We start from the raw sequence: 13,636 nt of genomic DNA, 5'->3' as shown, positions 1-13,636 counted from the left end.
TGTGGTGAGCAAGTACATTGAATAATCCACATGTACTTGCATTTCTTTGTGTTGTTATTTGAGTTCTTGGTGTTTGTATGTTTTGCAGTTAATGAAGCTTTCATTTTTTTTAAGATATAGCAGTTACAATTATTTTAAAAAGGATTAAAAATGAACCAAAACAAAATCTGAGGTTTTCTGGTTCCAAAACATTTTGAAAGCGTACTGACACTCAGCACCACATTGTCAGTAGGGGTGTGCAGGTCTAAAATTCTGCTCTTCTGAACTATCTTCATTACACCCTTGACAAAGGTCTTCTTTCACTTGTTGTACCTTTGGACTTATCCGTAGCTTGACTAGACCAATGATTTTCTTCATTTCTTTCTGTGCATTCTTTTGTTGTTGGCATGGTCTTCCTTTCCTCCTCTTCGTACACAACTCACCTGCGTTAGATACTCTCATGCAGTCTTTCAGTATTAAATTTTATATTTATGCTGATGATATTCTACTGGTCTTTCCTGTGTCACCTTTAAACATTGATTTTCAACCTCTGCAGAATTTCCTTTTGGCAATGGCAGATTGATTATTTCATAAGAACTTGAAGCTTAACCCAGAAAAAGCAACATCTTGCTGGATATTGTCCCTATTCTTTTCAATTTGCCAATTACACCTGTCCCTTGGAGTTTGGTTTGACTCTCAACTCTCCTGTACTAAACATATCTCAGAGGTGATTAAGTTAGGTTTTTCTACCCTGCGCTGTTTATGCAATGTTCACGCTATTATTGATTTTTAATCACTTCACACTGCTCTTCATGCTTTACTTGTGTCCTGCTTGGATTATTGCAATGTGATTCATACGGGACTACCACAATATCAATTAAAACAACTTCAAATGCTCCAAAACTGCGTCTCTCACTTCCTTTGCAATACAAACAGATGTGACCGTGCCTTGCCTCTATTATTTTGGCTTTGTTGGCTCCCTATTAAGCTTATCATAGTGGGGTCTCTTTGTATCTTTCAAATCTGGTTACTCCTTTCACTCCCATTCGCCAACTTAGATTCCTGGATTCCAATAGATTGGTTATATCCAACCCCAACATACTATTTATGAAGTCATTCGGCATTCTGCTTTTTCTTTTTTGTCACCCTTGCTCTGGAATAGTCTTCCGGGCCCATTACATTCTGAGCTATCCTTTCAAAGGTTTAAAGCCCTTCTGAAGGCTTATTACTTCCAACAAGCCTTTGGTTGACAGTCTCACCTTCTTTGGTTGACGGCTTGACTCCTGGTTCATAGCTTTCTGGGTTGTTTTACTTGCTTGGTTTCAGCTGTTATGAATGATCATGAATGTGTGCTTATCTTTATGTCCTATCTGAGCATGGCGTTCCTTTCTCATTTTTATTGTATTGATTTTTATTTTTTATTGTAAACTGCTTAGTTCCTCTTTATTGGTATTTGACAGTATAACAAATTTTTAATAAATATAAACATAATTTTTCATGTCATTTGCAGGTTTTTAGTTTTATTCAGGCTTTTTTGTATTCAGGAGTAATGTTGTCAATAAAGTACACCAGTGTTTCCCAAGTCCGGTCCTGGAGTACCCCTTGCCAATCAGGGTTTCAGGATATCCACAATGAATAGGCATGAAAGAGATTTGCATATAATGGAGGCAGTGTATGAAAATCATGCCTATTCATTGTGGAAGTCCTGAGACCCTGATTGCCAAGGGGTACTCCAGGACTGGACTTGGGAAACACTGGGGTACACTATTGATGACTTGGGGGTGGGAGTGGACATAAAACTTCGGCTTTTTGTCCTGTTTCAAACAAAAATGATATGAAATGATACGAGAAATGTCATTTCCAGCACATGCACATCCTTAACTGACAGTGTTCATTGAAATCCTTAAACATATAAGTTTTCATCTGTTGTTGGCTACATGTTATATAGGATACTTGGCCTATTTTGCACTAAGTGACCCTACATTCTCTTAGTGATTCACATTGGAGCACTGATATGAGAGCAGGACTTGAGGAAGTAGCATATTGGCTAGAGCAGTATGCTGCAAAGCAGAAAAGCCAGGGTTCATATTCCACATCTCTCTCTCTGCTGCTCCTTGTGACCTTGTGCAAGTCACCTCACAGTCTATTGGGCCTTATTTGCTGAGTGTTAATGTGTGATAAAGCATGTGAGATAATTTTATAACATGGGGTGCCTATGTCTAAAAATGTCTTATAAAGGCCATATAGGTGGCTATGTTTTATAAAATAGGCACTCAGAACCAGCCCAATAGTGCACAAATTTATACCTCTCCTAAAGAAGACTTAAATGTGTGATTGTCTACCTGCTGTCCATATGTGGGAATGCCTATGCACCATCTTGTCAGCTTGTGTACTAATAAACACATAGGGACCCTTTTACTGAAACGCGTTAAAATCTGAGCTTAACACGATTCAACACAAGTTTCCCGTACACTAAGCCCAGATTTAACACATCAGTATTTATTTGCAGGTCCTGAGCTAGTTTTGCATTAGCATAAGGAACTTCAAAAGAATTAATGCAGGAGCACTTAGGCTCCAATGATGAAAGGAAAATGCGAATGTTAGAGGCCACTAGTGCTGGACTAGCGCCTGTATTTACCTGTGCTCCCATGATCAACGGGCAAGCAATGCCTAAGTAAAGCAATAACGTAGAGCTCATTTAAATTCGATTTAAATGAACTCTGCTTGTATTCCATCCCTATGATCAGAGCACAATGCTCTGATCGTAGGGGCAGAATAGTGCCTTAACCCTATCCAAGCTCTGAGCTGGCATTAGGGTTAAGGCTCTGTTTCTGCCCCCCTCTCATTAGTCAGGCATCCCAGGCTGCTACTATGTCCTGGGGATACATTGGACCCTGAGACCCTCCCCCCCCCCCTAAAAAAAAAACAGTGGCATAGTCCAGGGTGGGCCCAGGCCCACCCACTTTGGGCTCAGGCCCACCCAGTAGCAGCATACCTATGATGTGGCTAGCAGGGATTCCCAAGCCCCACCAGCTGAAAACTCCCAGCAACTGTCTCTCCTGCATACCTTATAAATAGCAGATCTTTGCTTGCAGCAAGCAGCGACTGATACATACTGCTTGCACCAGCCCCACAGCCTTCCCTCTGACATATTCCCACCTATGTGGAAAGAGGAAGTTGCATCAGTGGGAAGGCTTTGGGACCAACATGAGCAGTGCATATTAGTTGCTGCTTGCTGCTATTGAAAATCTGCTATTTAAAAGGTATGCGGGAGAGGGGGGATGTTTGTGAGACCATATGGCATACAGATGAGTGAAGGCGGGACCAAATCACCTGTGGGATGGGGCGAGGTTCTTCTGCCCACCCATCTTGGGCCCAGGCCCACCCAAAATTGGGTGTCTGGCTATGTCCCTGCTCCAAAAGCAAGACCCTGGTAGCTTAGTGCCCCCCTCAAGCTCCCCCCCCCCCCATGATGGCGACAGGGGGGGGGGGGGGGCTGGTGGCCCAAGTGGGCTGCTGACCCTACCCCTCTACCCAGAGGTGTGCTGGTAAATTTTTAACAGGCTCTTTCTCCGGACGTAGCCAGCTCTGCAGTTGGAAGGGCCAGGGGTGGCCGGGGTGGGTGAGGGAGCAACGCTTGCCTCTCTCTCCTCCCTCCCTTCGTGTGGGCACGCTAGGCATACCTTTGCTAGCAGCCAATAAATGGACTGCCACCACTCCCAACGTCTTGCTCTGAGCAGTATGCTGGAACTTCTCTCACATGCTCGAGAAGTCCCAGCCTGCTGCCCGGAGCTGGAAACAAGGAGCGGGGAGCAGCAGTAGTCTATTTACTTGGCTGGCAGGGCTCAGCATCCCCACCAGCAAAGTAAAAGAGAATTCAGCAGGGGGCCCAAGCCCACATTTTGGGAGCCAGTTGTTAAAATAGACATGGAGGGCCCTACTTTAACAAATGGCTCCCAAAATTCTTAAAAACTTAACAACCGGCTCTTGCGAGCCTGTGAGAGCCTGCTCCAGCACACCACTGCCTCTACCCTCCCTGGTGGGGTCTAGTGGCCAGCCTGCCCCCCTCCCCAGTACCTCTGCGTAGGAGGAGGGAGTACTCCCTTCTCTTTCCAGCAATGCCTTCAAAATGGTGGCACCCTGCCCAGTGCATCCATATAAGGGAGTTTCTCAGGCTTCCCAACTATACACTGGGCAGGGCAGAATGCTGCCATTTTGAAGGTGGCACAGGAAAGAGGAGGGAGTGCTACTCCCTCCTCCAATGTGGAGGTACTGGGGGGAGGGGCGGATTGGCCAGTAGACCACCAGGGAAGGTGGGGGGGGGGGGGTTGGGTCAACAGCCCACGTTTGCCACAAGGTATATTTTTTGGGTGTTAAAGGGGCTAGAGATCCACTGGTCCTACAGTCCCCCGTACCCTTGTGTCTTGGGGGGAGTTGGGGAGCTGGAAGTATGCTGGACCTCCTCTCCCAGTGTCGACACATCAGGGGGGAATCTGGGGGGGCACTTAGGGCCTTGCTCTTGGAGGGGGGGTCCGGGGGTGTTTGACAGCTTTGGGCTTTTGACATCCTGCACCTGTCAAACAAGTGCAGGAGGATTGTGCTTGAGCACATGCTCAGGTACAGTCCTCCTGTACTTTCCCAGGATGATGAATGCTAATAACACGCTTAAATTTGCATATTATTTACATTGATCATTGGGAAGTTAATTCTCCGTGCTGTTCCGGCCTATTTTTAGGGTGCTCTGTGGGGAATTGATTATCGGGGCATTAGTGCCTCCAGTTTAGGAGGAAGTAAATGCTCCCATTATCTAGTTAGTACATGCTAATGTGACCACACTAGCTGTATAATGCTTCCATGTTCATTCCCCGACCATGATATGCCCCCTCCCAAAAATATTTTAAAAAATAAAACATGATTAGCATGTGCAAACTGGTAAATTAACACAAACCGCTTTAACGCATTTTGCAGTAAGCCTTTATTCACGCACCGAACACGCATTAGGGCTTAACGCCCTTTAGTAAACATGCCCCTCCTTATTCAGCTACACAGTTTTAGAAGCCATTTTTTGCATGTGGAAAATGCGTTATGAAATGACCCTGTTCATTAATAAAATAGGCCCCACTGAGAATCATGGGGCTTGTGTTAACTTAATGCATGTTAACACACATTCAGAAATGAGGCTTTTAGACTAAGTTCCTGGGAAATGGACCTGCTAATTATACTTATGTTTGTAACTTGTCTTGAGTTCAGATTTGGAAAAATAAGCGATCTTTTACAGTTAGTAGCAGAATGGGAAGAGAATTATAGACAAATGACACCTGGAACACACAGGCAAAATTTTTGCAGATAGAATTTCGTTGTTAAATACTCTTTGTACCTCTACATTTGTGAAACAAAGTACATATCCAGAATTTTACTTTGACCCTTATATGCATTTTTGTCAGTCTGCAGACTATACTACCCACAAACCATAGAATGAGAAACTAATGTCTTTGTTTTTAATGAACTATCATTTGTCCAGGTACTCTTCAGTATATGGCACCTGAGATAATAGACAAGGGACCAAGAGGCTATGGGAAGCCAGCAGACATTTGGTCTTTAGGATGCACCATAATTGAGATGGCTACCGGAAAACCTCCATTTTATGAGCTGGGAGAACCCCAAGCAGCTATGTTTAAAGTCAGTTGTTTTTCTCATACAGTGATTGTTAAATTGACCTTTGTATTTCATTCTGAAGATTATATTGCTGTATATTAATACCATTTGTACTAAATCAAATACTTTTGAAAATCAGATACTGATCAGGCCAGCATAAAGAAAAGTGAATGCTTTCTTTTATCACTGAAATAGAGCCTTTGAGGGTCTTTATGTATTACTTATTCAGATCGCATTGAGCAGTTCCTCATATGTATAGTGAGATAAGAGAAACTTCTTGAGTATCAGTGACTGCCCTTAGGAACATATCAGGAGGTCAGTGAAAGAATGTAGTACTGTTGAGTTGACACATCTTTTAACCAGTGTGGAAAGTAGGAGCTATTAAATAAATGAGACAGCTTTTGTTCTTTATTATTGTATACCAGAATTAAATATTTATATATCTGGTGATCTGTCAGTCAGGGTGAGGGTAGCCCTGGAGACCCTTACATAGTAATAAGTTGCCTGTTTTCCTTTATTGATTCCAATTTCCTTTAATTATTTTGTTGTGTTCTGTTTACTGTTGTATCAGTACTTGTTTCTTGGAAACTAAAAAATGAAGGCAGTTAAACACCATGTGGCCAATCCAGTCTGCCCACCTATGCCATCTACTATCTCTTCTTTTCCACTAGAGATCGTGTGTACTTGTCCCAAGCTTTCTTGAATTCAGATAGTCTTTGTCTCCACCACCTCCACAGGAAGGACATTCCATGAATTCACCACCCTCTTTGTGAAGAAGTATTTCCTTAGGTTATTCCCGAGTCTGTCCCCTTTCACCTTCGTCCTTTGCTTCCTCATTCCAGATCTTCCTTTCAGTTAAAAGAGACTTGTCTCCAGTGTATTTATGCTGCAGAGGTATTTAAATACTTTTCTCCTGTCACGTCTGTGGCCGTGACCACCCTCAGACTTACCTTATTTCTGGGGGTCAGCTTCTAAGCTGGCTTCTGCCTATCCTTTCTGGAGTAGTTTTCCTTCTGTGTGATGGCTGCTTCCAGCATGGCTCTAATTACTCTACTCTACTGCACCTGGGGGTGCTGCCTGAGTTAGCTCTACCTCTGTCTCCAGCCTGGCTCTGTTTGCTCCTCTGTGCTGCACCTAGGTATTCTAAGTCTCTCTGTGTTCTGTGTGCGCTCTGCCTGCTCCTTGGTTTGTGCTCCTCTCACCCACTGGTGGCCAGAGCCAGTGGCTGCCATAGTTTGTCTTGCTGTTCCTACCCGTTCCAGACTTTAGCCCAGTCCGGTCCGGTTCTTCCAGGCTGCCGGACTTGTCTCTCTTGTTTGTGCCTGGACAGCCTCCGTAGTTGCTTACTGATGGCTGCAGCTGCTCTTCAGGTGTTGAAGAGCTTTATTAATCACTTAGAGACTGCAGCCTTGGCCTTTGCATCGTCTAAGGTCCCTGGTAATGTTAGAGTGCTCTGTGCACTGCTACCTTGTCTAGTTCAGTGTGAGTTTCTAGCTTGTAACTAGTAGCTGGGGCATAGCTTTTCTTGTTGGCTTGTGTACAGCTTTACTAGTTCTCCTGTGTGTTGTGTGAGTTCCTAGCGTGTGACTAGTTAGCTTGGGCATAGCTTTGCTTGTTAGCATGTGTACAGCTTTACGAGTTCTCCTGTGTTTTGCTTAGTGTGAGTTTCTAGCTTGTGACTAGTTAGCTTGGGCATAGCTTTCTTGTTAACTTGTGTACAGCTTTACTAGTTTTCTTGTGTTTAGCTTTCTGGTTTTCCCGTGTGTGTTTTCCTTTGCTTCTGGAGCTTCAGCCCTAGTCCTGTCCGCTGCCAGTACTCCTTGCTACTGGAGCTCCAGCCATAATCTTGCTGCCTGATCCGACTACTGCTTGAATCCCGATACTTGCTGCCTGACCCGACTACTGCCTGAACCCGGATATTCTCTGCCTGTGGCCAGACCTGACTATTGCCGGAACCCGGACATTCCCTGCCTGTCTGCCTTGCTTTCGCCTAGGTGCCTGGGGGCACTTCTGTATTCTGATTCCTGTTGTTCCTGCTTGCTAGTTCCAGTTCCGGTTTTCCTGTAAGCCCTGCCGGCTGCCCGAACCTGAGGGCTCAACCCTCGGGGAACGGTGGCTAAGCGTAGGTGAAGCCTAGGTCCAGTGTGTTCCTGTCCAGCGGGTTCCAGTCCAGTGGGTTCCAGTCCAGTGCGCACCCGTCCGGTGCGTTCCAGTCCTGTGTATTCCAGTGCAGAACTCCAGTCCGGGGTTCCAGTCCAGCCTTGCCTCGTCTGTGCTTTGAAGGTGCCTTGCTTGCCACTGCTGCTCCACGGTAGTGGTCCAAGGGCTCATAAACCCAGTGCTTCCAGGGAAGAAGCCTGACATCTCCATTAGATAAGTCCTGGGCACTGCTACCTTAAGTTCAAAGTTCCAGATTCCTTGCTTCCTCCCTTTTGTCAAGATGATAGCTTCAGTTTAAGCCAAGTAGGCCTGTGGTGCACTGCTCTATTAGTGATAATGTTAGCAGCAGTCCAGGACACACTCCAGGCTGTTGCCTTAGCCCAGGGCTCCTTTGGCCTCTCTTTACTTTCTTCCCTGGTCCACTTCAGGGCAGGTTACATTGGAAGACCTCATCAGATGTTATAGCTTCCTCCAGAAGCTACAGGGAAACCACCTTCTGCCTTGGGATTGCCATGGAACCCCCCCCCCCCCCATTACATCACACATTCATAAATACTCTTCTGGAGCAGGGATGCAGAATGTTCCTCATGTTGTTAAATGGAAGACACATTTTGGTGTCCTAACAAATGTATATTCTATTAATTGAGGGCAAAATCTGCTGTTCTTGGTGGATTACATTAAAACATAGAATCATATTTTCATTAAAATACACGATACAAACTTAAATGAAACATACATAAAAATTGACATAACCCCAGCCAAACTTCCTCCCTTCATAGAATATGTCTTCAAATGTCAAGAATCTACTCATCCATAAATTCTTAGGGTCATGTGTTCCATGTAAGTGGACCTGAAACCAAAAATATTCTAGCCCAAGTAATTGCAAGCTTAGCCAGGAAGCATTGTCATTTGATTCCTGAAGAGCACAGTGACAAGACAGGGTTACAAATTGTCTTCAGATGGGCTCTATCATGTATTCTAAACATCAAAATTAAACCTTTCAATTGGCTATAGGCAGGCATTGCAAAGTTTTTAAGTTGAGGGGGACACGTTGATATATCCTGCTATTGAATGTATCTAAATTTTTAATCATCTGTAATACATGAATCAATGATTTGGGAAGACCCAGATAAAAATTATTAGAATAATCCAGTATTAATAAAACTAGCTAACGTTTAGGAAGGAATGTTGTCATGACACAAAAGTACTCTTCTTGGTTAGAGTTGATTTATTTGATACTATGCTACAAGGCAATAGCATTAGAGCCAATTACAATTAGTAAACTTAATTGCCAGCAACATTCATCATACATTATAGAAATAATTAAACTATAATCTAAATCCCTCATCCGACAAGGCACAGCATAAGATTTCAATCTATAATGATGCTGTCTTTATTTCATAACCGACGGTCTCTTGTTACTGCTTTCTCTCTCTCCTGTCTTGGTCCTGTTGCATTCAGTCTGTGCTGTTTTTAAATCTGGAATCTTTGGTCTATTTCCAAACCAGGCTCTACTACCTTGCACTGAAAGTTTCTGCTGAATACACTGAACAAAGAAGTTTTCATTTGATTACAGAAGACTTATTTAGTAAAGCATTTCAGATTAAGAGGGGGTCAGAGAGCAGATGCATGCAAAATGTAGTTGAGAAGCCTGCCAATGATTGATTTAAATTGAAGTACTGTATTTTGAGACAGAGAGGTTACTGATGATTTACTCTTAATCTTATGTGTCTTGCTTATATTAGTAATTTTTTGAAGATTTGATATACCATATACGTAATGCTTCATGGAACCAGTAATTAAAAACGGACCCTGTTTATTTATTTGTATTCTGCATTAACAATATACATACATAATAAAAATAAACAGTAAAACAATGACATAATATATGTAACATCATAAAAAACCTAAAACATGAATTGGGTCACCTTTCAAATACTACTTTTGATTAAGACTGAGTATTATCTGTGGTAACATCTGAAACGGAAAAGTTGATTCAGTTCAAACTAGGGCTGCACTGAATATTCGTATTTGATTCAGCCCCGAAAAGTATACCAAATACATTATTCATAGTCAACCGAATAGTGATTTAAATTTGAATACAAATAATCCAGGGCTGTACTGTGCTAAATCCTACTGAAATAAAACACTTGATTTCGGATTTCACATTGCTTCTTTTGTTATTTATGTTAAAGCTCAGTGCTCATTATTTGTATTCAAATTCAACCAAATAATAGTTTACATTTTTCATATTCAGCCAAATAGTAAAATATACTATTTGGTACAGCTCTAGTTTAAACTGACAAACATCAGTCTATTCCATAATACTAATTAAAAAGAAATGTTTTCAGTTCTCTTTTAAAGTGTACCAAAGTTTGTATTCCCCATATTTCAAAAGGCAGAGCACACTACTACTCCAACACTAGCGATAAGACAAACTAAACTTGAGTCAGAAATAAAGGAGAGATGAAGAGGGAGGCGATGAATAGTATGAGTATCATTCCAAAAACAAAATTGCTAACAAATTATGGAAAATAATAGGGCAGCAAAACTGGGGAAAGGAAAAGAATACATGAATTGGCCCCAAAAAAGGATGAGAAATCTCCTGTATTTATAAAAACAGAAATTAAAAGATCACCTTTGAGAAAAAACAAATCTTCAGATAAACCCTAAATTACGTAACCAAAATTTCCGCATGAAGGTCAATAGGCATTTGATTCCATAGAATAGGGGGCCAGACAGCAGAAAACCATGGAGCAAAAAGAATCAAGATCATGGTGATAGAAGGCACAACAAGTAAATTAGCAGTAGAAGAATATAGAGCAGGTGGCACCAGCGTAGAGAGGAATAGTGGAAGGCCATTGTGAAGAGCTCTGTGAGCCAAAAGAAGAATCTTATATTAATCCTTGCATTGATTGGAAGCCAGTGTTGGGCTGAAAGGTGTAATGTCTGATCTTTTGCCCCATAAATCAGTTTAACTGAAGTATTTTGTAGGAGTTGGAGTCTGTGAATTGAATAAAGTGGGCACCCAGCAAGATGTTAATTACAGAAGTCAAGACAATTAAGTATGGCAGAGTGAATTGAGGTAATATAAGTACATAAGTACATAAGTACATAAGTAGTGCCATACTGGGAAAGACCAAAGGTCCATCTAGCCCAGCATCCTGTCACCGACAGTGGCCAATCCAGGTCAAGGGCACCTGGCACGCTCCCCAAACGTAACAACATTCCAGACAAGTTATACCTAAAAATGCGGAATTTTTCCAAGTCCATTTAATAGCGGTCTATGGACTTGTCCTTTAGGAATCTATCTAACCCCTTTTTAAACTCCGTCAAGCTAACCGCCCGTACCACGTTCTCCGGCAACGAATTCCAGAGTCTAATTACACGTTGGGTGAAGAAAAATTTTCTCCGATTCGTTTTAAATTTACCACACTGTAGCTTCAACTCATGCCCTCTAGTCCTAGTATTTTTGGATAGCGTGAACAGTCGCTTCACATCCACCCGATCCATTCCACTCATTATTTTATACACTTCTATCATATCTCCCCTCAGCCGTCTCTTCTCCAAGCTGAAAAGCCCTAGCCTTCTCAGCCTCTCTTCATAGGAAAGTCGTCCCATCCCCACTATCATTTTCGTCGCCCTTCGCTGCAATCGGTAAACTTTAGCAAGAGAAAAATCTGAACAATTTTAGTAAGTATTTTGTGAGAGGTACTTCCTGAGGCCATAGTAGTATACTAAATCTGCGCTTAACATATTTACAACAATATATTGAGGAAACATTTTAATTTAAATGTAGCAGAAGGAAATATCTTTTTTAGGCGCAGGGGAGAGGGGAGTCCTGAGATTTTGTTTACTTGTTTTATCAGATCAGCATCAGAATGTTTCTGTTTTCAACATTTTTACAGCTTTTTTGTTGCACCACTTAGGATGCAAGAGAGGGTTATATATAAAAGGACTTTTAGCCTTTTGGGGGAGGGGGGTAATACATACTAAACTTTCAGCATGTCCACTGAAATCATTGTACCAGTACTATAGCAGTACCCTTATACTTTAACCTAGTATGAGGAGATGATACGCATGCATTTAAATCAGTATCTTGTGTCTATCTTCTAGGTGGGAATGTTTAAAATACATCCAGAAATACCAGAATCCATGTCAGCAGAAGCCAAGGCCTTCCTCCTGTGTTGTTTTGAGCCAGACCCTTTGAAACGTGCAAGCGCGTTTGAGTTGCTCCTGAATGAGTTTCTGAAAGTGTCAAGTAAGAAAAGAAAGTCTCAGTTAAAGCTTTCAGGTAACAACATTACTTACTCTCTCTTTCTGCATATTTGCATCTTATCATAGAGACTATGTCAGATTCCTGCAGTGTTGTACATGGAAAGGTAGTAGAAACATGGAAAAATAACCTAGTTGAGGGGAGAGAGGGGATTGCAAAATGAACATAAAGGAGGTAATTTTATAAATAATTTTCACATTAAAAAAAAAAAAAACCTTTTACACACACAGAAATGCTTCTGTAATTTTACCTGACACTTAAAGGTATGCACAGTGCTATTAGGGAATGGCTTGTAGAGTAGGCATGTTCAGGGGAAGATTTGTGGCAGACCACAGGCAGAGTTGTGATTTGTGTGTAATGTCTGCAGCTTCAACTTAGCTGCTATTTCAGAAGGATTTTTGTGCTAGTGTTTTATGTTGAAATCATTTTTATTAACAGTAAAATAACAGGTTAAGCAGAAAACATGCAGTACAAAGTTCAATTAACCCACCCAAAACTCCCCTCTCCCCAAACCTTCCCCCCTTCTCTTGCTAGTGTTTTATAAAGACACATAGCCACATACGAGTCCTAATAAAATAGGCTGCCAAATAGTGCTTTTTTTGCTCTTCACACATAGACATCTGTTTGTTAAACTACTCTTAAAGTTTTAACTTTATGAAGATTCTTTTTCCATGTATTTTACACACACAAATGTTGCGTGACCATCTCTCTCTCTCATATATTTACACACACACACACACACACAGTGCAATCCGCTTAAGTGCAAGGGTCTGGGACCAAAGAAATACATGCAGTTAACCGGAGCGTGCACTTAACCGTTGTGACCCAAAGAAGCTTGACATCTGATAAAAGTATGTATAGTACTGTTATACGTACAGTATACAGTCTCTGTTAACTGACGTTATACAGTCTCCGTTAGGCTTGCTTGAAGTAATCAGTCATAGTCCTCTGTACACTCTTGTGTCTGTGAGTTCCATAGACTACGTCTGCCAGACGGTAAAAACTGTCATAGCACTGACATCCAGTGGCCTCCAGATAGGCCCGCACGGTGTTCAGACTCTCCAGCGCTCTTGCAAAAGTGGCAGGAGGTTGTTGAATTTTGTCAGCATGTGCCTCACTGCTCATTTCACCCTCTGTTTCATCATCAGCCGTTGCCTGCATGTAGACACATATCTCGACATCAGTGCTGTCGTCAGCTGTTTGTAGATCATAATCAACAGCTATGTAGTGATGAAACTCCTCTTCAGTAACATCGGTTGGGATGTCAATAGCCTGTTCATCTGACGCGTTTGCAACAGCTGCATCTGTTTCGTCCCTCGCCACATCCCTAACAAAGCTTGCCCGCTTGTAGCAGTTCACAATGGTTGCCTGTGTAACATGATTCCAGGCTTCTTTCTGCATATGTAGGGAATCCAACAGTGATAGATTACGAGCCAGTTCAACCAGCACGTTTATCCTTGCCAGTCTGGTCATCCTTAATGCTCATCAGACGACGTAACACAAGAGCCTGATAATGTTGTTTGAAATTGACTATTATACCCTGATCCATAGGTTGGATCAGAGAGG

General features: G+C 42.2%; 1 protein-coding gene across 6 annotated transcripts in view; it reads left to right on the top strand.

Moving 5' to 3' along the window:
• Positions 1–13,636, top strand: part of MAP3K5 (mitogen-activated protein kinase kinase kinase 5) — a 534,389-nt gene that overhangs the window by 422,462 nt on the left and 98,291 nt on the right. For all 6 annotated transcript variants that reach the window (XR_003941620.1, XM_030198514.1, XM_030198515.1 and 3 more), the window contains 2 exons: positions 5,501–5,658; positions 11,911–12,088. Coding sequence is in view for 5 of the 6 variants with exons in the window: in XM_030198514.1 (XP_030054374.1) it covers positions 5,501–5,658; positions 11,911–12,088 (336 nt within the window). In the remaining variant the exon portion in view is untranslated. The remainder of the gene's footprint in view (positions 1–5,500; positions 5,659–11,910; positions 12,089–13,636) is intronic.

This window comes from Microcaecilia unicolor, chromosome 3 (genome assembly GCF_901765095.1).
Source record: "Microcaecilia unicolor chromosome 3, aMicUni1.1, whole genome shotgun sequence".
Taxonomy (NCBI): Eukaryota; Metazoa; Chordata; class Amphibia; order Gymnophiona; family Siphonopidae; genus Microcaecilia; species Microcaecilia unicolor.
This window is presented reverse-complemented; position numbering and strand designations above follow the sequence as displayed.